At 40.2% G+C, this 26657-nt stretch overlaps 1 protein-coding gene across 1 annotated transcript in view; it reads right to left on the bottom strand.

The window, feature by feature from the left end:
• Positions 1 to 26657, bottom strand: part of TRIM2 (tripartite motif containing 2) — an 85158-nt gene that overhangs the window by 10156 nt on the left and 48345 nt on the right. The window contains exons 4-8 of the mRNA XM_069492914.1: positions 22106 to 22257; positions 20828 to 21008; positions 19327 to 20050; positions 6070 to 6173; positions 5662 to 5829 (exon numbers count right to left, since the gene is read on the bottom strand). Coding sequence (XP_069349015.1) covers positions 5662 to 5829; positions 6070 to 6173; positions 19327 to 20050; positions 20828 to 21008; positions 22106 to 22257 — 1329 coding nt within the window. The remainder of the gene's footprint in view (positions 1 to 5661; positions 5830 to 6069; positions 6174 to 19326; positions 20051 to 20827; positions 21009 to 22105; positions 22258 to 26657) is intronic.

Raw genomic sequence — 26657 nt, 5'->3', positions numbered from 1 at the left:
AGTTTAAACACGAAGATAGACACTGTTTTGGTAAACATTTACCTGAGTGTCCAAAGACGGGAGCACAAACACTCATAGGTCACAATGATCTTCTGGCTTGGGAAACTGGCTTTGGCACGTGCATTATCTGCTACTGATTCTATATGAAATTCTTATTTCTAAAAGGGATCAAAAATGTTCTAGATCCCCTAAACTGGGGTCACAGTCCCTCCTAAAGAGGCAATGTGGTACAGTGAAAGACCACTGGATTAGGAGTCAGAAAACTGTCCTACTTGTGTCGCTTGCTTTAAACACACCCTGAGATGGCACAAACGGATTTAGGTTCCTTAAACTTCAAGTTCCTTATAATATTAAAAAATGTAAAAAAAAACCCACCAATAACTTCCAATAGTATTTTTAAAATATGTATTAAGTAAAATAACGTAGATAAAGGGCTCAGTGTAGAGTATAGCACATAGTAAGTAGTCACCAAAAGAAGCCATCATTGTCATTGTTTTATATCATAATTGATATTAAAACTGCCAGGCATCTGCCATTGAACTTTAATAGAATTAAGTTCTGCATGGGTGGGAGTCTGTTTTATCCAGCACTGTGTACTTGGAGCCAACACATTTCTTGGTGCATAATACATATTCAACAAATATTTGTTGAATATAGTAATTTTAAAAGTTTAGCATTATTATAGGGCAATCATGATTAAATTATTCCACTTTCACAGTATTTTAAAATGGGATGAAAACATTAGCTTTCTATCAACCATATACCATAAGCATTTTAAATTTTATTACATGTTCCTAAGTAGAATTTAGTGTATATATAAATGCCTACTGACCATGAAATGCAGGTCTTACATCTTTACTTTTAGTTCTATAGCTTCATTTTCTAGAATACTTATAAAGTACTTCACTCATTCACCTGTGTACTAATTCTACATACACTGTCTGAGTACCCACTATGGGCCTGACATTGTGTTCTAGGCACATGGTAAACAAACACAAATTAGATGTAGCTCCTGCCCTCAAAGATGTCTCAGTCCCACTGCAGAGACAAACATATCTACTGTACCTTTTTAAAGTGCCTGGCCAGGTGTGGTGGCATGTGCCAATAATCCCCGGACTTGGGAGGCTGAGGTAGGAGGATTGCTTGAGCCCAGGAGTTTAAGACCAATCTGGGCAACAAAGCAAGACTTTGACTCAATTAAAAAAAAAAAATTAAAAAATAAAGCGGCTGGTATTGAGTCTTCAGTTTAGTAGATTTAGGGGAATTCAAATAGGCCATCTCAGAAAACATGTGGAAAATAACTCGATGAGACAAGTCACTGTGGACAAGGAAGAAGGAGTGCCAGAGGTGAGGAACCAGCAGGAAAGAATGCGCGTTAATTAGGTAAACTGTAAGAACCACAGTCCTCCTGGCGCCCAGGCTTAAAGTGTCAGAGAGGAGCATATCTGTATGTGTTTTTATGGAAGGTCTCTCAAATAGATTGCTGAACAAAGCAAGGTACAGAACAGTGAGCATAGCTTGAGTCAATGTGTGTTAAATGTGTGCATATATGTACATAGACTTCTAGAAGGAAAAGTGAGAAACCAGTGTCTGTATCTTAGAAAGTGGCATTAGTGGTGGCAGGAGAAAGTCTTAATTTTCTTTTCTTTCTTTTTTTTTTTTTGAGACAGAGTCTCACTCTGTTGCCCAGGCTAGAGTGCCATGGCATCAGCCTAGCTCACAGCAACCTCAAACTCCTGGGCTCAAGCGATCCTCCTGCCTCAGCCTCCCGAATCACTGAGACTATAGGTATGTGCCACCATGCCCAGCTAATTTTTTCTATATATATTTTTAGTTGTCCAGATAATTTCTTTCTATTTTTAGTAGAGATGGGGTCTCGCTCTTGCTCAGGTTGGTCTCAAACTCCTGAACTCAAACAAACGATCCACCCACCTCGGCCTCCCAGAGTGCTAGGATTACAGGCATGAGCCACCACACACGGCCTTACTTTTCATTTTATATTTGTTTGTAGGCTTATTTTAAAAATCTATTTGCATGTGTTACATTTTATATTTTAATTTTTTTTTTTTTTTTTTTTTTTTTTAGAAACAGGGTCTCACTCTGTCACCCAGGCTTGGGTGCAGTGGCGTCACCATAGCTCACAGCGACCTTGAACTCCTGGACTCAAGTGATTCTCCTGCCTCAGCCTCTTAAGTTGCTAGGACCACAGCACCAAAACACCCGGCTACTTTTTTTTATTTTTTGTAGAGGCCAGGTCTCCTTACGTTGCCCAGGCTGGCCTTGAACTCCTTGCCTCAAGCGATCCTCCCACCTTAGCCTTCCAATGCACTGGGATTACAGGTGTGTGCCACCACTGAGCCCAGCCATACTTTTGAAATTAAAAATTAAATCCAAAACAGTTACATTTTCATCGGTTTTGCTTTAGCCCTCTTATTTTATCTCTATATATTAGTGCTAATAGAAATAGAGAACTATAATGTGAGCCACATATATATTTTTCAATTTTCTAGTAGAGAGATGGAAATTTTCTCATGGTAGGGATTTAGACTTTGTATGATCCTTTATTCTTTCAAGTTTATAAATGACTGAGATTCAGATTTGATCTCTTTAGAGCAAAAAGACACAGTTACTTCAGAAGGAAACAATGGTTTTCTCAGCAAGGGAATCTGTTGCGTAAATTTGATTCTGATTCTACAATCTAGCCCAGAGATCAAAGAAGCTATAACAGAATGGTTTATATAGAAATGACATTTGTTCTTTCATGTCTGAATGGAAGGTACGTCAACAGAGATCAAAAGGAAGAGACAGTACTCTGATTATTAAAACAAGAATATTTTTACTGCCTAACATTATGAAACCTTGTAGTAACTTGGAATGATTCAATCATAAAACACTAAATGGATAATTATCTAGAATACAAACAGAAAATAAAGGATTACTTCCATTCTATCATGTAATAAAAACTAGGGCAGATCTAAAAGAATAACTTAAATGCTGGACCAAAATTTCTTTTCCTTCCTCTTCCCTTGATCACTCCTAGTTGAGGTGCACTGGATTCAACCAAATGAAAAATAAAAATCACTGCATCTGCCTGTGTGTCCCCTATCTTAAACAGAATAGTAAACAAACATGTTTTAGACATTGGTTTTGGAACAGTTAAATCAGAGTATTTAACTCAACAAATAGGTTCTTAAATTGTAGAGGGAAGAGATGAGATATTTTAGAATATGGTGACCAGAGGCCTCTGTGTTTGTTTTGATCACAAAAGGTTCCCAAATGGGCAGAAAGACATAAGTCAGGAGGAAAGATGAAAAGGAAAAAAATTAGAGGGCACAGAGAAAAGAAAGTTAGGGCTAAGAAATTGGTGAATAAAATAAAGAGAAGGAAATAAGGTGTTACGTCTCTGGAACTATTAAAAATATTAATAAATAAAAAGAATCTGCATTGTACTGGTGTTAAAGATATGTCTTTCTCAGCACCTGTTTAATTTTTCACCAAGTCCCATCAAAGCAGAAAAAGAGGAAAATAAGTATCTCTCAGTATATGGTTGTAGACATCCTACTTGGATAAACTCTCACTGTAGTCTTAAAGTGTTTTCATGGGCTATCCTTTTACCCTTCGAGTTTTGATCAATAGCTATCATGAACAAGGGTATTGCTGAAACTACCATATCCATTCCCTTAATCCTCTAGGGGGCATGAGTGTTCTTTAGAGTTTATTCCAATTATTACCAATAGTAATCCCAACGTTAAAAATCCAGTTCTTCTAAGAATGTCTGTTATAGACTATTGAACCATTGAGTAAAAAAGGCTTAATTCAGAGAGCCCTTCTTTCTCAGACATAAAAATCCTGTCTCAATATGTGAAACCTAATTTAGTATTAGCTCCTGGATTTACAAAGACAGATTCATGGTTTCACTAGAGTATGAAACAAGAACAAATGGGCACTACTCACTGTGGAAATGAAGAAAAATAAAAAGAACTAAAAGGAATGAAAAAAAAATAAAAATAAAAGATAAAAAAAAAAGAACAAATGGGTTGCCTCCAAACTAGGTAAATATTTTCAAGATATTTGAGAAAACAATATTTTATTTATTAAATTTGTCCTATTTGGGTATGTCTTATCACAAATACAATTACAAAAACATAAAAGAAGGGGAAGAAGACAGAAATACAGAAAGGCAAGAGATCCCCTGTATACACGGCCATCCCATGGAGCCATTGAGTTTCTAGTGCAACAAAAAACCCAAGGGCAGTTGAAGAACTGCATACAAAATCGAGGACAGTTCTTTACAAAATGACAGTTCAAAATGACTTCTCAAAATGACTTTTCAAAATGACATACAAAAATGACAGTTCTTTACTCTCTGAGATTGAGAAGATGCTGCCCCACACAAAATAGAGGCTCAAATCTGAGGGTTGACAATTGTGTAAGTTCCAACCCATGGAGCAAAAAGAAAAAAATAAAAGAAACAAAAAAATAAAAATAAACCACAATTATGTAAGTAACTCATTTCATTAAATAAACGAGGTGACTAGAGCAATACAAAGACTTGAAAAAAGAAATATAAATTCTTCCAATAAGAGAATAATGAGTGAACTTCATAATCTCATTGAGTCTTTACTCAAATCCTATGAGATAGATGTTTTTAAGTCCAAATTTTAAATATGAGGCTATTGAGCCTTCAGGAAGTTATAATTTACTGATGGCCAAACAGTGAATAAGCCACAGAGCTGAGATTCAACGGGTTGATCTGAGTAAGTGTCTAGTAGGCTGGACAGGGGAAATATATAAGGCATCAGGCATATGGCCTTTAAAAAGATCTTTGACAGGTTTCTTATGATCTTCTTGTGAACAAAAGTAGAAAATGACCTGGATGATATAATTGTTTGATGATACCTTATAAGAGAGGTTTTTCTTATTACTGGATGGCTCTCTACTCTTTGGTGACTTGCTGAAGAAATAGAAACCATTTTTACATTTCCATAAAGAAGATGCTGGGAGTGAAAGCAAATATGTCAAAAGACGGGATCCCTCAAAGTGCAGCTCAACGTGCATTTTCTCTGTAAATTCAGCCTTCATTTTCTTTTTCTGCCAAATCCTATATTACATACTTTAACATAATGTTTCAGATTGTATCAAACAATTTATGACTGATTAGAAGCTGACATGAATTGTTTTCTGTCATTTCTTGAAGCTGTACATTTTTAAAAGGTGGGGACCACTTCTTATAATTCTGTTTCTCCTATATCATCCACCACAGGCCTGAGAAAGTAGAAGGCACTTCATAAGTTGACAATCTGTAGATTAACTTGAGAAATATAAACTGCCTCTTAATAACCCTTTTCAAAAGATTGTGTTTTTCGTTGAATTGAGGTAACAGGACCAGTTTCCCTCTAAATCTACCGTTTAAAAAAAGAAAAAGGCAACTAAGCAAACTAACTGCTTTACAAAATGAAGCCACATTTAGGATCTATATGAGTAGATTTACGAAATTATCCTTATTACTCTTGCTTTATAAATTTAGATGTTCAGATGTCTTCATGTATAGAAAAACTGTTGAATATGGTATTGAATTTCAAAAAAGAAAAAGACAAGTTCATCTTGTATTTCCTGTTCCTTCTCTCTATTGTTCGCTGGCCAAGGAGTAGCTAATCTTACCTTAAATTTCCCATCTGAAGAGAAGATGCTGACCCATTTATTATCGTAATCTGCGATGATTATGTCCCCGCTGGGATGCACAGCTACTCCTGTGGGCCGCTGCAGCTGCCCGGGAGAGCGGCCTCTTATGCCAAAACGACTTTTGAACTGGCCGTCATTGGAAAATATCTGTAAGACAAATTACAGTCATTGGAATGTGAACTAGCACAGAAATCACCAAGGAAGATGCAAGCAAAAACATTTGTCACATGTCCTGCAGGTCAGAATAAGCAAACTCTATTTGAATAAAAGTATATACACATTACAAGCTGCTTTCCTCGTGCCATGTATCTTAAGTCTAAAATAGGAAAATATGCAACTATACCCATTTTACCAATATAAGTAAAAGTATATAATTAGGGGCTGTACCTGCACACATTGGTTGTTACTGTCTGCAATTAGTATCTTTCCATTTGTAGATGCAGCTACCCCCTGAAGATTTGTAAACTCTCCTTTATTTCTTCCTTTGGTACCTAAAATGAATAAGACCACAGAAATTAAGGACTACAGAATTAGATTTCTCAGTTTCAGCAAGAAAATAATTCAGGCTTCCACGGGTAACCTGAGAATGCAATGTTTTTAAATTTACTTTAAAAAAAAAAAAAAAAAAAGAGAACTCTCCTCTGATATGACCATGACCTAATCCATACACTACTAAACTTCCCTTTCAGACCAACAGTCTTTGCAAAATTACTTTTTTAGGTAAACGCAAATCATCTCTTATTAATTTGTTGCTGCATATTAACATGATTAAAATATACTTTGATTCCACAAAGACATTAATATGAAAATAATGTTTTATTAATACTAAAAACTAATATTTCCATCAAGGAGATTCAATAGCAGAGGGGCTTTATTTTATAGTTTTGCCAAAATCCCACCCTCTCACTCAGCAGCTCTTAGAAGACACCTTGGGTGCTTGACTTTCAGGGCATTTATCAAACCATAAGGCCACAGATGTTATAAAAATAGCAGGCTGATTTTCATATGCTGGATATACTTATGCATTATTTTCAAAGATTCAGTATCTCATAGGCTGTGTATTCTTCCTGAAATTATAAAAGACATCCTGACAGGGTGCTTTCTAGATTAAGTAAATATGAAAGGCAAAAGGAAATTAATACAAGGAAATATTCTTATCCATACTAGACTCTTTTTTAAAGGAAGAGATGAGACAGGGAGAAAAAAAGCAGAAGTATCTACAGGTTAACAGACATCTGTTTTTGTTTCAAAAGAAGTTTTTAAAATTTATTTCTATAGCATGGTATAATATTAATGGATGGAAACAATGAATTTTGCTCAGAAATGACTAGGAAGGAAGTTTAAATTTTCATAGAGAGAAAAAAACCATGCCTTGGTTTTATAATTTTCATATTCAGAAGAGAAATTTGATATTTTGTTTGTAGACATCAATGTAGTGTCTTACGAAAGAGTAAACAAGGCTACACTGATGGTGGCTAATGGCAAACACACGCTTAAGCACTACTTGGGAATAGACTCTTCTGAAACAGATTTTTGGGTTTAGCAAGAGAAACTGGCAATAGACTAAACTCAGAATAAAATCAACAACAGAAGTGCTAGGCAGAACCATCCTTTAGTAGCTTTTTTTTTTAATCATAGACTCTATCAAGTTTTACTTATTATCTCTGTATCCCATCTACTCTCACTAATGTGAATGAAAAATCTGAGATCCAGATACTGTTCTATTTTATTTCAAATGTATCAGAAGAGAGGATCTATTACATTTGATCCAAATGGAATCCCTATAATGCTATGCATGAACATGGTATTAATGAATAATTTTTTAATATTTATTTATTTAGAGACAAGGTCTTGCTCTGTCACCCAGGCTGGAGTGCAGTGGTGGGATCATAGCTCACTGTAGCCCCAAACTCCTGGGCTCAAGTGATCCTCCCACCTCGGTCTCCTGAGTAGCTAAGACTACAGGCACTAATACCTTTAGAATGCTTATTATTATGGCCAAATTAGAAGAATGGTAGCTAAAGACAAACTTATTAAAAATAATAAGAAGTAGGCCAGTAGCAGTGGCTCATGCCTGTAATCTCAGCACTTTGGGAGGCAGAGGGCAAGAGGATTGCTTGAAGCCAGGAGTTCAAGATTGCAATGAACTGTGATGGCGCCACTGCACTCTAGCCTGGGTAACAGAGCAAAAACCTGTCTTTTTTTTTTTTTAAAAAAAAAAAGGGTACTGTGGGCAAGCCAGGGTCTTTTAAGAAAAAAAACTTAATTTAACCTTAACCAAAACATTTGATAAACAAAAGCATGGAATTCAGCGAGATGAGGAACTGAGGACCAATTAAAGAAACATAATAAAAAGCAAGAGTCTTCTGAGATTGGAACATAAACCAAAGGAGTAACTCTGTAAAGAAAACCCAGGCTGTTCTAGATCCTTGCTTTTGTAGAGTTGGAGTGCACCCATGGCTTAGAGGGCATGCAGGTAGGGGAAAGAAATACTGCAAATAAAGAGAGAGGAGGCTTAGAAGCACCCAAACAGAGTAAACAAACACTGATTCGCTGTTCTTCTGGTCCAGGTAGGGACAAAACCACCTTCTGCCCTCCTTTGTTTAACCTTTGGTCTATCCTGCTCAGGACAAAGCTTATTCTACTCAGAGAAAATAGTGCTTCAGTACTAGTCAAGGGGGTGCCTTAGTCAAAAAGATTCCATTTTCCTTCTGAAAATATGGAGGTGATGTGAGGCGGGAAAATATATGCACAAAAAACACTAACTTTTCTTGTTCTTTGTGGACATAAACACACATTTTTGAGTGTCAGTAGAAATGGGAAGTTAGTATATTTGGGGGGACAATTTTAAAACTTGGGAAGAAATTTAGTTGGAATCTATAGTAATACCATTCAGAGCAAGAAGGAAGACTTCCATGCCCAGCTTGAAATGAACGTGAGATGCTCGGCACCTGCCAATACTAGGTCATGACAGCAGTGGGCTACGCCACCAAGGAACACACTCACTGCTGGAAGGGGTCCCACAACCTGTGCTGCACTTGAGGGCCACGTGTTGGCCCAGCTCTTATCTTAGGTCTCCAGGTAAGGAGAGTTTGAGTCTGTTGCCCCCCATATAAATAAAAAAATCACAGGGTTGGAGGAACATTTGTTTGTCTAGCCTTAAAAGAGGCTAGAAGAAACAGGCACTGCAATTTTAATTCTATAGTATTTGTTTAAAAAATTTTTTTTCTGGCCGGGTGCAATGTCTCACACCTGTAATCCTAACACTCTGGGAGGCCGAGGCAAGGCTGATTGTTTGAGCTCAGAAGTTTGAGACCAGCCTGAGCAAGAGCGAGACCCCATCTCTACTAAAAAAATAGAAAGAAATTAGCTAGACAACTAAAAATATATAGGAAAAAAATTAGCCAGGCACGGTGGCACATGCCTGTAGTCCCAGCTACTCGGGAGGCTGAGGCAGGAGGATCGTTTGAGCCCAGGAGTTTGAGGTTGCTGTGAGCTAGGCTGATGCCACGGCACTCTAGCCCGGGCAATAAGAGTGACACTCTGTCTCAAAAAAAAAAAAAAAAAATTTTTTTTTTCTTTTTTTGAGATAGAGTCTTGCTCTTATTGCCCGGGCTAGAGTGAGTGCCGTAGTGTCAGCCTAGCTCACAGCAACCTCAAACTTCTGGGCTCAAATGATCCTCCTGCCTCAGCCTCTGGAGTAGCTGGGACTGCAGGCACCCACCACCTGGCTATTTTTTTCTATTTTTAGTAGAGACTGGGTCTTGCTCTTGCTCAGGCTGGTCTTGAACTCCTGAACTCAAGTGAATCCTCTTGCATCAGCCTCCCAGACTGCTTAAAAATCTTTTTCTTTAAGCCACATGGCACAGTTTCTGAATAGCTGGGCTGGCATTGCTGGTAACATCCCCTGGTTCTTATGAGCATCTTTTTGTCTTGTAGAATGATAATTATTGATCATTATTTTTTAAAAAAACTCTCTTTGAAAGCACACAGCAGGATCACAGTGTAACTGTGGGTGATGAAAGGACACCACCAGCATATTCTTGAAGGGCTAGTGATGCTGACTATTTTTGCTAGCAGTTAAACTAGAAAAACCTTGATGATGAGTAATAATGCAGAATGATAGCATATTGTCATTATGATGAAATGTTCAAGTGTTTATAAAATGTCTCGGGACCAAAATGACATAAATTTAAATTCCACAAGTTAGAAATAATTTGGGTTCATGCTTTACTCTTCAAGCTTTCTAGTAAATTCTATTTAGTCTGTAGAAAAGTCTCTTTTCTCTCTCTCTCTCTAAAGTATTCTAAATATATAATGAAAAGTAGTTCTTTCATAACAAATATAAATGTAACACAAAACACAGACAGTACTTACACAATCTTTTCCTGTCTACTTTGATGGAAAAGACTTCATTTGATGGTTACATACTGGCTAATAAAATGAGTAACACGAATTTTAAAAGTAAGTATAAACAATTTGGCAATAATTCCATGAGATAATTAAACTATTTCTTTCTAGATGCTAGTCCAGCCCGTGAAGCACAAAACGAATTAAGCCAACAGCTTCTCACCTAGGCTCCTTTCAGTCACTTCCACCCAGCCCTTCAGGAAGGTTCCAGAAGTGAGCCCTTAGGCCAAACAAGGGGAAGAAGAAATGCAGATTTTCTCTTATCACATACTCCAACTTCATATAAAAATTAATGCTAAATAAATCTAGATACTTTGAATGGACAATGCAACAAAATGAAACTGAGCCAAGTATAGGACCTAACACGGGATCTTCATCCAAGCAGATGCTTAACAAATGTTTGCTGGATGAACGAGTGCATGAATGAGTTATTAGCGACTGACCCAGTAAATTACAATCCCCATTACATCGTGGGAAAATACAGTTTAGTAAGAGTCACAGCACTTTCATGTACATTCTCTCATGTACAATCCCATGAGTTAGCAGGGAAAACATTATCACTTCCAGTTTATAGATGAGAAAGGGAAAACATTATCACTTCCAGTTTATAGATGAGAAAGCAGAAGCCAGACACATCACAAAGGTAGAGACAAAGAAAAGAATAAAAAACCTTGTTCTGCTGACCCTTTACATACATTCTTTCTAATACACACACACATTGCTTCTTTCTAATTGGACTTTAAAATACCAGGTTTTGGAGGTGAGGATAATTACCCTTTGGGTACACACATGGATCATGTTTCTCTTTAAAATCCTTTAGAGGCCGGGCGCGGTGGCTCACGCCTGTAATCCTAGCACTCTGGGAGGCCGAGGTGGGCGGATCGTTTGAGCTCAGGAGTTCGAGACCAGCCTGAGCAAGAGCGAGACCCCACCTCTACTAAAAATAGAAAGAAATTATATGGACAGCTAAAAATATATATAGAAAAAATTAGCCGGGCATGGTGGCGCATGCCTGTAGTCCCAGCTACTCGGGAGGCTGAGACAGGAGGATCGCTTGAGCTCAGGAGCTTGAGGTTGCTGTGAGCTAGGCTGACGCCACGGCACTCACTCTAGCCTGGGCAACAGAGTGAGACTCTGTCTCAAAAAAAAAAAAAAAAAAAAAAAATCCTTTAGAAAAACCCAACCTTTATCACATGATATTTTAACTATTTAACTGTCTGTACCCCTCACTAGACTGTAAGCTCCCTGAGGGCAGGAGCAACACCTGTCCTGCTCACTGTTGCACCCTACAACACAGTGCAGTGTCACTGAGTAAACTGATATTTACTGAGCACATAATTACTAAATAACTACTGAATAAATAATTTACTCAGTAAATTGCATCTTTTTCCACTTGAAATACAAGAAGAGTTCCCAAGGATGAGATTCTCAAGGGGTTCCTATAAGAGGTCACTCAGCTGCCAAATTAGCGTAGTCTCCTTCCTCATATATTTCAGGGAAGAAAGGTGGTGGTTTGCAGAGATGAGGCAGGGGAAAGGGGCATAAAATATCATATTTTCCTGTAAAGTCTCTGAACTCAAGCTAAGTGATTTTACACATTCATTTTAAATCACACTGTTCTAGAGTAAAATGAGGGTTTCATTTGACTTCTCATCGACTCATGCAGGTACGGTGTATGATGAATTATATAATTTGAAACAATTCAACTGTAATTCTTTCACTCTCTCCCACATCTTTTGAGTTTCCCTTTGTTCAGTGACTTTCTTTAGTAGCTGACAAAACCGGCTCCTGGCTTCTAGTCAGCAAATGCTAACAGTCAGGGAAAAATAACCCCTATATTTTAAGAAACCATCTTCAACAGATGCTCTAAACTCATTTGGGATTCTTTTCTAACACAATATTAGAGTAATGCAATAACTCACTCACAGTGGGCACACAGTGAAGTTTTCAGGTATGAGAAATGTCAAATACGTCACCTTTGGAAAACCGCAGTAGTGAAAGGGCATTTTCATTGAAGAGGAATCACTGTACCATTTAAAAGGCCTGGGCTTTACTTCTCTAACCCTCCATCTCTTCAAGAGTAAGGATGATTATATGTTGTCCTGGTAATTTGGCTCTTGAGGGGCAGGGGCTGGGCGAGCTCTGATTTGTATATTTGCCCATTCTCTAATTTAAATGCTCCCGTCATGGCTGGTTTCAGTCTACCGACACGGAGTCACCAAATGAGCCAGTATAAGCTGCCTCCAGTATACCACACATTACGTTGTAGTAGGCATGTGATACTATAGGGTTATTGGGAACTGAAAGTATACTACATCTACTAAGGATTTTTTAAATTTAATTAATTAATTAATTAATTTTTTTGAGACAGAGTCTTGCTCTGTTGCCTGGGCTAGAGTGCAGTGATGTCAGCCCAGCTCACAGCAACCTCAAACTCCTGGGCTCAAGCGATCCTCCTGCCTCAGCCTCCCAAGTAGCTAGGACTACAGGCATGTGCCACCACATCCAGCTAATTTTTTCTATTTTTTGTAGAGATGGGGTCTCATTCTAGCTCAGGCTGATCTCGAGCTCCTGGCCTCAGCAATCCTCCTACCTCGGCCTGCCAGAGTGCTAGGATTACAGGCAAGAACCACTGCGAGCGGCCTAGGAATTTCCATTTATACCAGGCACCTAGGGCATTCTGATGCAAGTGGTTTATGGACGATATTTTGAAGAACAAGATTTACAGAACACAATCCCAGCTCCTTGTCAAGGCAACATAACCTGATTCTGCTTGTATCTCATTCACATGATGCTCCAGGACAATGGAATCATTTATAGCACCACAAACTACCCAGTTTCTCATCTTCAAGCATTTGTACCTACTTTCCCTTCATCTAATTCTTTTCCTCCTTCAATTTGACAGACTTTTCCTCTTTCAAAGCCAGTTTAAGTTGAGATATCATCTCTGGGAACCTTAAATCCCCTCTACCTACCAGCCTCCTTCCCCATCCCACCCTGACTTCTGTGCCTCGATTCTTACTGAAGGTACTACATTTCTTACATATCTGTCCTCTTCTAAACTGTGGCCTCTTCTACGTCGGAGTCAGAATCTCATTGTCCTTTTTATACCACGACCTAGCGTAAAAGATGCTCAAACAACAGAGTAACACCTAACGACAGGGCTGGGTAGTGGATAGGGAGATGAAAATTTGAGTTGAAATTACCCCCTGAAAATCCTTTATATTAATCAGAAAGTGATATTCATTTTTATAAATCTATAAAATTAATATATGTAATTTGGGTTGTTGTATGAACACTAATACATATTTTACAAAAACTATGTGTCTTTTAAGCATGAACTCAGTGCCATAAGAAACTCAGTAAGTGTGAGATCAGCTGAGGGAAGAGCAGAATCATGGTTGCATCTCACATGTGTACACAGTTGGATCTGAATTGTGTGTGTCAGTCTTCAACACATGCACAAAGTGATTGTTCAAATCATAGCTATTCTATTATCACACACACCTAATGAAGTTCTAAAACAAACATATAACTGTTAAAAGAAAGTTGAACTCTTCTAATTGTACTATAAACTCTACCCATTTGTAGCCAAAGGTACAGATGTTGAAAAGACAACATCTGTAGGCACTAATATTGCCTAGCACAGTCCCATGCATGGGAGTACATGTGAATGACTGTCCAGCAGCTTCATGGGTTGCAGCCTAGTCTGTGTGTCCCTATGCCTCAAAACTGGAGCCTGACAGTTGGGAGGGGGAAATTAAATCATTAAGTAGTTGTGATTTGAACCTATTCAAACAGGCAAAGTACTTCCACAAAGTATTCTTCTGGGTATTGTTATTATAATTGATTAAAGACATCATCCTTCACCTAGGGGAATTTATAATCTTGTCAGATAATAAGATCCAGGCATAAATAATAATAATCACAGAGTATTCTAAAAGAGAAGATGGTATTTAAGGGAAGGATAAAATTGGGAAAAGAATTCACAGACGAAGGTGCCCAGGTGTAAGGGCACAGAGGGTGTACAAGGAGCAATGTGGTCTCCAACACTGATTTGTCCAACTTCATCACTTTTCAATTCCTCTGGACTTTGCTCACCCTATATGGGATGTGTCTCCCCGGACATCAATCACCTGTCCTTATCCCTTCACACCGGTCCCTCTGTCTAGGATGCCATTTCTACCTGTCAACTCAGATAAATCCTACTCATGATTCAAGTTCTCGTTTAAATTCCTTCCCATTTCATAGCTTTTCATCACCTAAATCATGGTATTAAAATTAGTTGCTCATACATGGGTCATCTCAAACTATAAGCTCCTTGAGGGAGCAGATCTCATTTCTTTTATCTCTATATTCCCACCACCTGGCACAATGCCTGGCAGACACCAGGTGCCCTAGCAATATTTTTTGAGCTGTACTATTGCATAGTGAGGCCTTTGTCTTTTGACTAGACACTGTCCATACCATCCAAAATGATCTACAATTCAATCCTTATCAAAATACTGATGATGTTTTTCACAGAAATAGAAAAAGCAGCTCTACAATTCATATAGAAGCACAAAAACCCCCAAGTAGCCAAAGGAATCTTGAGCTAAAAGAACAAAACCACAGGTTTCATACTACATGATTTCAAAATCTACTTCAAAGCTATAGTAATCAAAACAGCATGATACTAGCATAAAAAGACACATAGACCAATGGGATAAAATAGAGAGTTCAGAAATCTACACATTTATGGTTAATTGATTTCACAAAGATGCCAAAAACACACAATGAGGAAAGGTCAGTCTCTTCAGTAAACGGTGCCAGGAAAGCCGGATATCCGGATGCAGAAGAATGAAATCAGACCCTCATCTCACACCACGTACAAAAATCAACTTAGAATGCATTAAAGGTGTAATTGTAAGACCTGAAACTACAAAACCACTAGAAGAAAACATAGGGGAAAAGTTCCATGACATTGATCTGGGCAATGGGTTTTTGGCTATGAATCCAAAAGCATGGGTAACAAAAGCAAAAATAGATAAATGGAATTATATTTCTAAAAAGCTGTATAGCAAAGGAAACAATCACCAGAGTTAAGAGAGAGAAAACCTACAGAATGGGAAAATATACTGCAAACCATACATCTGATAAGGGGTTAATATTCAAAACATGTAAGGAACTCAAACAACTCAATACTGTGAAAACAAATAACCTGATTAAAAAAATGGGCAAATGATCTAAATAGACATTTCTTAAAAGAAGATATACAAATGGCCAACCAGTATATGAAAAATGCTCACCATCATTAATTATCAGAGAAATGCAAATTAAAACCACAATGAGATATCACCTCACACCTTTAGAATGGCTATCATCAAAAAAGCAAAAGATATCAAGTGTTGGCAAGGATATAGAGAAACGGAACCCGTGTACACTGTTGGTGGGAATGTACATTAGTACAGTCATTATGGAAAACAGTATGGAGGTTCCTCAAAAAATTAAAAATAGAACTACCATATGAACGAGCGATCTCACTTTTGGGTATATCTCCAAAGGAAACGAAATTAGTATGTCGAAGAGATAGCTGCACTCCCATGTTCATTTCAGCACCATTCATAATAGCCAAGTTACGGAACCAATCAAAGTATCCATCAACAGATGAATAAAGCAAAAGTGCTATATATGCAAAGTAGAATATTATTCAGTCTTAAAAAGGAAGGAAGTCCTGTCATTTGTGACAACATGGGTGAAACTGGGGACACTATGTTAAATGACATAAACTAGGCACGGAAAGACAAATACTGCATGCTCTCACTTATATGTGGAATCTAAAAAAGTTGAACTGATAGAAACAGAGAGTAAAATGGTAGTCACCAGAGGCTGGTGTTGAGGGGATAGAGGAGATGTTTGTCAAAGAACACAAAATTTCAGTAAGATGAAAGGAGTAAATTCAAGAGATCTACTGTGCATCTTGGTGACTATAGTTAATACCAATATATTATATACTTTAAAATTGATGAGAGTAGATTTTAAGTGTTCTCACCACAAAAAAAAGTATGTGAGGTAATGTATATGTTAACCTGATTTAGTCATTCCACAAAGTATATACATATATAAAAAATATGTCGTACACCATAAATATATGCAATGTTTACTTGTCAAGTAAAAAAGAAAAATAGGCCAGTAATCCGTGCTTTTCTTTCTGCTCCTACATACCTGAGGTATATAGTATCTATCAGCATCAGTTAGAGGCTGAGGTATGCCCCCCTTCCCCATTGATATTTTGAAGTGCCAACTCCCAGCACTTCAGAATGGAACTGTATTTGGAGAAGAGGTGAGGAAGTTGAAATGAGGTTGTTAAGTGAGGCCCTAATCCAATATGATTAGTGTCTTTATAAGAAGAGGAAGAGGAAGAGACACCAAGGGTGCCAGCCACAGAGGAACAAACGTGAGGACAAAGCAGCAAGACGGCAGCCATCTGCAAGCCAAGAACAGAGGCCTCCGAGGAAACCAACCTTTCTGGCACCTTGACCTTGGAATTCTAACTCTAAAACAGTTTCAGTTTTTTAGAACTGTGAGAAAATAAATGTCTGTGATTGAAGCCACCCAGACTATAGTATTTTGTTATAGCAGCCTTAGCAAACTAAGACAGCATGTTTACTTCATCAATAAACTCAAACACTGGCCAGGCGAGGTGGCTCACACCTGTAATCCCAGCACTCTGGGAGGCTGAGGTGAGAGGATAGCTTGAGGTCAGGAGTTTGAGGACCAGCCTGAGCAAGAACAAGACCGGTCTTTACTAAAAATAGAAAAATTAGCTGGGCGTGGTGGCGTGTGCCTGTAGTCCCAGCTACTCGGGAGGCTGAAGTAGCAGAATTACTTGAGCCCAGGAGGTGGAGGTTGCTAGGCTGACACCACGGTACTCTAGCCCAGGTGAGAGAGCAACACTCTATCTCAAAAACAAAATAAAACAAAACAAAAAAACATCAGACATCATGCTGCATGCTAGGCATGGCTCTGAGTTCTTTACAAATGTTTAAACATTTAAACACCTCTCCACTAGTGTCAGTGGGTCACTATAGCTGCATTTCTCAATGGGCAGGAGGGGAGAAGAGTTTATCTCCTTCCCCCTGGGGTGGGAGCTAGGGACTCAAAACCAACATAGTTGGGGAGGCAGAATACCCCTATGAGACATGCCTCTTTCTGTAGGTGGGTGTCAGAGGTGGAGATGGTAATGATTAGTAATAACAACATAGTAAAATCTTAGCTGCCATTAATTGAGCACTTATCGTACATAGGCAAGTGCCACGCATATTACAAGAATGCTCTCTCATTTCATCCCCACAGCAGTCTTAAGATTTAGGTAATATTTTTCATTCTCTTTATTTTACAGAGGAGAAAACACGGTTCAGAAAGGGCAAGCCAGTGCCCAGCTGGTGAGAAGAATCAGGATTCAGACCCAGATCTGAGCCTTTTGCCACTCTGCACACTGTGTAGGGAAGACAAGGGTCGCTTGGCTGGGGATGTGGGGGCGAGGACTTGAATAGGAGAAGGAATTTAGTCTTAATGCAGGAAATCAATGGGGAGCAGCAAGTTAAATTTTTTGAAAAGAAAAGGTAGTAGGGAGAATCTAGGAGCTTTAACAATTACACATGCCAAAACAATAGCTCTCATTTACTTAGCTCCTCCTACATGTCAGGCATGAAACCCAGAACTTAGAATAAATTGTAAGAAGCAGATGTTTTTGCATTTTCATTGTCTGGACTTGGAAATTGAAGTTCAGGGAAGCAGAAACATCTGTAGAAGGCTCAAGTAAGTGGTGGAACCGGAGTGGCAGACCCGGAAGACTCCCAATCCTGCACCCGCCCCAGCTTGTCTACTCTGCTTTGGGGTGTAGCAACAATCTCTGTACCTACCCTGCACATATGGCCAGCGAATGTATGAGGGCCTCCATACTCTGAACAGACAAGTTACATATCACACCACAGTCTTTACAAGATGCAGCCTCAACTATTAACATAGAACAGCTCTGTCCAAGAATTTTCCAAGGAGCCTTAGTTTCCAAAGTTGCTCCATGGAAAAAAGTTCTATGGTCAGAAAAGTTTGGAAGTGCTGCCTCTTATCCCTCTCCTGCTGCAGAGACTTACAGCGCACATTAGCAGATTCTAAAGGTCCTGAGAAGCTCTACAGTAAAAAATCTGCTTCCTTCACTTAGCCAATTTATTCGAGCTACAGAATTGTTTTTCTACATGTGGCAGTTAATATGCTGTGCCTCACTCTTTTACAGACACTGCAATGTAAGACTGAAGAGGGAGAAAGAGAAGCATGCTGGAACTATTTTCCGAAACCAACTAAAATGCAGACTTTTTTCTCCCTTAAGAATGATCCAGCACTTCGTTGTTTACATTTTGTTTGCTTTCCATTGAGAACATATGCAGTTTTTTTAAAAAAAGAGAGAGAGGGTCACAATAAATCAGGAGGGAAGAGCTACGTGCGTTTCCAACTCTCCTGGCTCATTCTGCACCTCTTTGGCTTCCACCCCAAACCGGCCCCAACTTTATTTTCTTCTCCAAGTTTCCTCCCACCCAACTTCCCCTCTTTGGGGCTGCTCTCCAGCTACACACAGCTGAAGGCGATCGCGGGCCCTCACCCCGCTGCAATGCAGAAGCAGAGACAGAGAGACGGCAGGTACAGCCGGAGCTGGCAGATTTCAGAAAAACGCCGACAGAGAGACGGCAGGTACAGCCGGAGCTGGCAGATTTCAGAAAAACGCCGACAGAGAGACGGCAGGTACAGCCGGAGCTGGCAGATTTCAGAAAAACGCCTTACCTGAGAGATAAGGCTCTCTCTACCTGTGGGTTAGCCAGTGCTCTAAAGACACTGGGAGGTGGGGGGGGGGGATTGCCAATATTTCCATTAAAATTTCCAGATTAATGTGTGATTTTTCTATATCTCTTTTTTGCTTATTTCCAGTTTGTGAATTTCTACAACGCAGCGTGTTAAAAAGGAAAAGAAGGAGCGGGAGGAGGAGGGGGGGGCGCAGGGAGAGGAGGAGGAGGAGGGGGGGAGGAAATAACATCTCTGGAGAAGGAGACTACATAAACCCACCTAAGAAATTATATCCAATTTTATATCCATATATCTCCCAACACCTTCGGGCAGAAGCTCTGCGCTGCAATGTCCACCTGCAGTGACACCTCCTCCCCCGGTCACCCCTAACCCAGAGCCGGCTCAGGCTGTCCTTACCCACTCGAAAGATCAGATCATCCTCGATGGGATTCTCTTTTCGCTTCCCGGTGCTGTACATGCTCGCGGGTCTTTTCACAGCTTTCTGCTTCACGTGGCCGCTTCCCGGGGACTTGACGCGCCTCTTCACGCCCTCGGTGGTGGGAGACACGTCGGCCGAGCGGATCACTTTCAGCTTGAACGGGCTGCCTCGGATGTGCTGGTCATAGAGTCTCAGGGACAGCGTGAAGTCCCCTTCCTTCTGGACGGTGTACAGAAACTCGTAGGTGCCGTTCTTGTTGTCCAGGATCTCCCCGTCCGCCACGCTGCCGTCGGGCGTGCTCAGCTCGGCCGTGATGTAGGCGTTGCCGGTTTTGCACAGCTCGCCGTCTTTGTCCTTGGTCGTTATGGTGACGGACATGGGCTGCCCGATGATGGTCTGCCGCAGCCCCTCGCCCGTGGCCACCGTCTCAGAGGCCACCGCGTTGGTGGTTAAAATCGTCCCGAGGTTGTGGATGGACTTCTTCAGCCCCTCGGTTTCCACGATGAAGTCCAGCTGGTCGTTCTCCCGCGGGTGCAGGGGGAAGTCTTGGTCGGCCAGTTCGTTCAGCTTCTCGCTCATCTGCTTCTTCACCAGCAGCACCTCGGTCTCCGTGCCATGGTTGAGGGCCTGCGCCGTGAAGTTGCTGCAGCTCTTAATGCTCTCCTGGCCCTGGAGCAGAGTGTCCAGCTGCGACTGCAGGACCTGTGGGAAACCGAGGCCTGGTGAGCGCTTCCTTCCGACAGGGCGTGGGCTCAGCCCTGGGACGCGTCCTCCCTCCGCCTGCCCACGCACGCAAGTGGTATTTCAGTTAACCCGGTGAACCCAGGTCTAACGCAAAATCCTAAACTGCATTCCCAGTCCCTTGCCGAGTTTCCCCTTCTGCCCCGCCTGGTCTCTCCCACACATGTATTTCTTGGGTCATGTGCTTTGGATCGGACAAACAGAAACGTCATGTATTTCTTGGGTCACGTGTTTTGGATAGAGACAAAGTGAAAAATCATTAGAAGTACTGGCAAACGAATTGCTATGCCTGACATCTGAAATATTCATTACTCTCTTCCCTTCCCTAATGTCCAAAGCTCCACCGTCACCACCTAAAGGAAGAGAAACTAAACGAATGAAACCTGACCGGCATAAGATTTTCATCCCCGGTTTTGAGAATGCAGAGTTAAACAAAGGCTGCAGTCAGTGTTCATTCTGAAGTTGACTAACAGGTTGGTGTAGGTCAGAGAGCAATTAAGAGACTATTTCATATTATAATTGAGGAAGGGAAACAATCCAGTTTAACCCTAAATCCTGAAAGTGTTATTCAACCTTGCCTTTTGTAAAACAGTGAACTGGTACAGAGGTCACAGAATCATAGAGTTCTGCTGAAAACAAGAAAGAAAAAATAGCTGGATAGTCCATTAAGTGAAAAATAGTTTACTATACAATGGTGACACTTAAAAACCCATTTCTGGAGGATGACTGGAGTCTTACTTTGTGTTTGAGGCCATAGTTGACTTCTAGTTCCATAAGCAGCACACTCTTGCGCACATTTAAAGTCTTCTGGAGCTCATCAAAGGTGGAATGGATGTCATCCACAATGCTGGCCTTTTGGTTGGTTAACTGATGAATGATTTCTGAGATGAACTGAAGAGCAGAATCTATTTCTGGGAGCCTGGGGAGACAGTTGTTACAGATGATTATTTAACCTCAACCCGGAAATATTCTAAAATCTATCCAAACACTATATTTTGTCAAAAAAAATTTTTTCTATCCCTTTCATCATTTTTTAAAAAAGTAACAACCAAAGAACAGAATGAATAAGACAGGAAATAATTACTTCTTTTGAGAGAAGAGACTTTGAGGGTCTACGTCTATTTCAAACTATCTTCAATCATCTAATTTGAATAATTGATGGGACAAAGACTTGAGGCTCTCTGAAAAGCCATTCTGGCCAGATAGTTCTTTGTTGCAGGGGGCTGTCCAGTGCACTGCAGGATGTTTAACAGCATCTTGTCCTCTACCAGATGCCAATAGCACTCCAGCACATAGTTGTGACACCAAAAATGTCTGCAGGCATTGCCAAATGTCCCTAAAGGGCATAATCATCCATGCTTGAGAACCGCTATTCTAGATGTATAGCTGTAACATTTTCCCCGGCCACATAAAAAGCTTTTCCAAAGTCAAAGTTTCTTGGGAACTTCTATGTTTCCAAGTTCTTTTAATTAGTATAGAATAACCACTATTCTCACTATGGCTATCGATGGAGAGATTTTCTTTTTTTCAGCTGGCTATTTCCTGTTTGGTCTTTCTCGTTCACCACACTGCTACTCTGTTCCTTCATTTCCATGCCAAAGAAGGAGCCTAGAAGCAGAAAAACATGGAGCAATCACTGCTCAAGACTATTTTGCAGGGCTCAAATAGAAAGGAGCCAATCGGATCACAGCAGACACAATGAAGGCTCCTCCGGCATGAATTCAGAGAGCATTTTCTTTGAGTGTACTTTAATTCATTGACTCATACTAAGGTACTAAAACAAAAATGCCACCACTTGCAACATAAGGAGGTTGGAATTTTTCCAAGGGGCAGGGAACAGCTTTCATCACTCACTAGTTATGATAACAGACCCATAATCAAAGGAGAACTTATTTGTGACACACAGCCTGACACCTCAAGGGTAACATGAACCTACCATTGCACTAACACAAGAGACCACAAGGCCAGGCCTTGTGCACAAGCAGCCAGTGGGGACCTGGGGGAGGGGTACCGCACCTTTTGTTGACAGCATCCAGCTGGACCTGGAGGGAGGCCTTGTGCTGTTCCACCACGTCCTTGAGCGGGACCGTGGGGTGCTCTGCGTGCTCCCCCTCAGTGCACTCCCGACACATGGCGGTCTCACAGGACTGGCAGTAAAATTCCATCACCTGCAGGTTAACACAAGAAAAGTTCCTGGTTCTGGGCCACAGGTTGAGGTGCTTACTCTGCGCTAAGCACTTTCCTTGCATTCTCTTATTCAATTCTCACGGCCACCCCAGGATGTCAGCATTATTGTGTCCAGCTTCACAGGAGAAAAGGAAGGATAAATTTTTACATGACAGGTCTAACAGGTGGAGCGGACCCCAAAGTGCTACTAAGACCATAAAACCAGCTTTTTGGTGGCCACCGTCCTAAGGCAGAACCATGTAGGGCTATGGTTCTCAGGACTTTTTGGTCTCAGGACCCCTTTATATTCTTTATAAGTTATTGAGGACTCTAAAAGAGCTTTTGTGCAGGTGGGTTATATCTATAGATATTTGCCACATTAAAAATTGGAACTGAAAAAAAGTTTAAAGTATTTATTGATTTATTAAAAGCAATAATAGGGCCAGGCACAGTGGTCCATGCCTGTAATCCTAGCACTCTGGGAGGCTGAGGCGGGATGATCACTTGAATTCAGGAGTTTGAGACCAGCCTGAGCAAGAGCAAGTGCAAGAGCGAGGACCCCATCTCTACTAAAAATAGAAAAAATTAGCCGGGTGTGGTGGCTTGCACCTGTAGTCCCAGCTACTCGGGAGGCTGAGGCAGGAGGATCACTGGAGCCCAGGAGTTGGAGGTTGCAGTGAGCTATGATCAGGCCACTGTAGTCTAGCCCCAGTGACAGTGTGAGACTCTGTCTCAAAAAAAAAAAAAAAAGCAATAATAGGCCCATTAAAAGTTGATGTAAATAATGTAATTTATGAAAAATAAATACATTTTGCAAAAAAAAAAATTTTTTGAGAAAAATGGCATTGTTGTCCACTTTTATAAACCTCTGCAGTGTCTGGCTTAACAGAAGACAGCTGGATTCTTGTATCTGCTTCTGCATTCAATCTGTTGTGATAGCACATATCATATAGCCTCTAGAAAATTCCATCGTACACTCTTGAGAGAATGAGAGTGAAAAAGGCAAATAATGTCTTCAAATGATTATGAATATAGGCTTAACCTTGTGGACACCCTGAAAGGGTCTTAGGACCCACAGGGGTTCCTGGACCACACTTTGAGAACTGCTACTATTTGGATAACAGACATGCTAGACTGAGCAGTTTGCATCCTGGCTCCACCCCTTATTTAGCTGAATGACCTTGGGCAAGTTATTCAATCTCACTGTGTCTCAATTTCTGCCTCTGTCAAAAGAAGACAGTAATAGTAACCTAATTTCACAGGGCTACTATGAGGCTCAAGTAGGTTAGTATGCACAAAGAACTCAGATGACACCCGCGCCGGCACATAATAAGTTCTTAGTAAGTAGGAGATGCTCTGATGCTGCTGCTGCTGATGATGATGACATCACTCGCTTACCTAAAAATAAAACCACCTTATCCCAATTATGATGAACTCTTAGTAACAATATAACATAAAGCCAGAAAATTAACTTCCTCGTAAAGGCATTCCCCTATTCTCTAGGCTGGAAGTAACATCTTCCAATTTTGAATTCTCTAAGCACTTTTCTTAACATATAACACATACAGAAAAGGGCATAAATCCTAATGCAGCTTGTTGGATTTCCACAAGGTGAATGCACTCACCAAAGCACTTTTATTTATACACCATTTATAAAATATTTATAAGATTTTAAGTTCCCAAGCACAGGAACTCTCCCACTCAGAGCCTAGATAATACCATGCACTTAGCGGGTATTAATAATATTGCTGAGTGAATGAATGAGAGGAGGCTTAGCCATGACTTGGGTGGCAAGTTGAAGGGCAACCGAAAGGACACCCCCTTCCTCATTAAGACTCACTATTTTATGTAGTGCTTCTGGGGCTCATTCTTCTAGGAAGAAAACACTCAGTTCACTGATAATGCATGTGTTTTGCAAACAATCTTTTCTGGTGAACCAAATTCAGATAAAAGTCTCTCAAACCATCTCCAAGATAATTTAAAATTTCATGTGGCATCATGGTTTGAAGTAGGCACATAGTAAGTTAGGGGTTTGAAAAAACACTGTTTTACTTTTGTCATATAAAGACTTAATTCCATGTACTTTACTCCTCTGCTGATCTTTCAGGAATAGGCTTAAAACATCAATTGGGAGTTTCCTTTATCTGTCCTCTGCTCAAAAACATTTCTCTACACATTCCATGACATTTGCATAATTTGATGCAATCCAGCAGAAAGCTCAGCATATAGAAGCTGTCCAATAATTATTTGGCAAAAGACTATATGAGCTAAGGGATCTCTCCAGTGACTCAGTGCCCTCGGAGGGAGGACTACTTTGGGCTGCATTTGGGCATTTTTACCATGTTGCTTGCCTTCATGTTTTCAATAATTAGAATGATCTAAAACTATATTCAATATCATATTAAAATTTTCCTATCACACAGTTTTTATAAATCATTTTTGGAAAAGTAAACACTTGGTAACAATATATAAGCCCCATATCATAAATATTTACTCATTGTTTGCAAAAATGCTTAATCCAAGATGTTTCTTATTTTTCAAAGGGCTGGTAGAAGAGAGGATAACAGAGCATTCTTCACTAAATTCTGAGATTTCCTTTAGAAAATCTTCATCCCCGGGGATCTGTGGAACATAATTCCTGTGAAGGCTGAGGTTCTTTGTTACTTTGGCCTCAGCCAAAGGCGGTTTGCTTTTACCAGAACATTTTATTTCTACATTATATGTAACTAGGTTAGTATTTAATAATATTCCATCTTCATGATTGGTGCTTATGAGGTCCCTTTAAAGTAGGCTATCACTGCCAGTCATATGTAGCAGAGGAGAGACCAAAAACAGAATGTGAAAAGACTTTGTCCCTCAGGTTATTCAGGGCACTGGGGCTACTGTAAGTGTCTGGACGAGGGGAATATGCCACATTAACTGTGCTTATTCGATCCACTTGCACACTTCCCAAGTCAATAAAGGCTGGGACTGAGTTTCCATATCCTCCTTGGAAGAAGGGAGCATGGCCTTATGTCTAGAATGGGTCTAGACCAAAGACAAATTTTTATGTGAGAATCAGTGTCCATATTGCATTTAGAAGTCACCTCTGTGCATCAAAGGACACTACTAAGAAAGTGAAAAGAAATCCTACAGAATGGGAGAAAGTATTTGTTAATCATATATCTGATAAGGGTGTAATAACAGGAACATACCAAAAAATCCCTACAACTCAACAACAAAAAGATAACCCAATTTGAAAATACACAAAGGGGCCTGGCATGGTGGTTCAAGCCTGTAACCCTAGCAATTTGGGAGGTGGAATTGGGAGGATCTCTTGAAGCCAGGAGTTCAAGACTAGCCTGAGCAACATAGCAAGACCCTGTTACAAAAAACTAACAAAATTAGCTGGGTGTAGTGGCGTGCCCTCGTAGTCCCACCTACTGGGGAGGCTGAGGCGGGAGGATCGTTTTAGGCCAGGAGTTTCAGACCAGCCTGGGCAATGTAGTGATACCTCGTCTCTACAAAAATAAAATAATAATAATAACAAAAAAGTCAAACATAGAATTACCATATGACCCAGCATTTCCACTCCTAGGTATATACCCAAGAGAACTGAAAACATAGATCCACACAAAAACGTGTACATGAATGTTCATGGCAGCATTATTCATAACAGTCAAAAAGTGTTAACAACACAAATGTCCATCAATTGATGAATGGACAAATAAATTGTGGTATACAATGGAACATTATTTAGCCATAAAGAGTAATATATATGCTACCACTTGGATGAACCTTGAAAATACGCTCAGTGATAGGAGCCAGACTCAAAAGGCTACATATTGTATGATTCCATTTCTACAAAATGTCTATAAAAGGCAAATCCATAGAGACAGAACGCAGATGGGCGGTTGCCAGAGGTGAGTGGGAGGGAACGGGGAGTGGCTGCTTGATGGGTATAGAATTTTTTGGGGGGTGATGAAAATGTTCTGGAATTAGATAGCGGTGATATTTGCCTAACTTTGTAAATATACTAAAAACCACTAATGGTATACTTTAAAACGGTCGAAATATTGAATTTAATGTCATGTGAATTTTACTTGAGAAAACAAAATTGAATGCAGCTTTGAAGAGACAGCAGCAGACCTGGGTCATTGTCCCCAGTTCCATATCCTAAGTGTGTCTTGGGGAGCAAAGATCCTGAAATCATTTTGAAGTGTCAACAGCTAGTCATTCTCAAAGGCTGGTGCTGGAGATCTGAGAGCTCTGGCTCAAGCCGAGAGCGGGACTCCGCTGAGCTCCTCCAGCTCCAGCGAGATCATGCTGGTCCTCCCTGGGGTGGGTGGGCAGGCCAGACACCAGGATGAGCTTATTGTTGTTGGCGGGTCACACACCCTTTATGTTCAGCAGAAGAGGAGCC

Source organism: Eulemur rufifrons, chromosome 18 (genome assembly GCF_041146395.1).
Source record: "Eulemur rufifrons isolate Redbay chromosome 18, OSU_ERuf_1, whole genome shotgun sequence".
NCBI lineage: Eukaryota > Metazoa > Chordata > Mammalia > Primates > Lemuridae > Eulemur > Eulemur rufifrons.
Note: the sequence above shows the minus strand (reverse complement) of the source record. Positions and strands in the feature narration are given on the sequence as shown.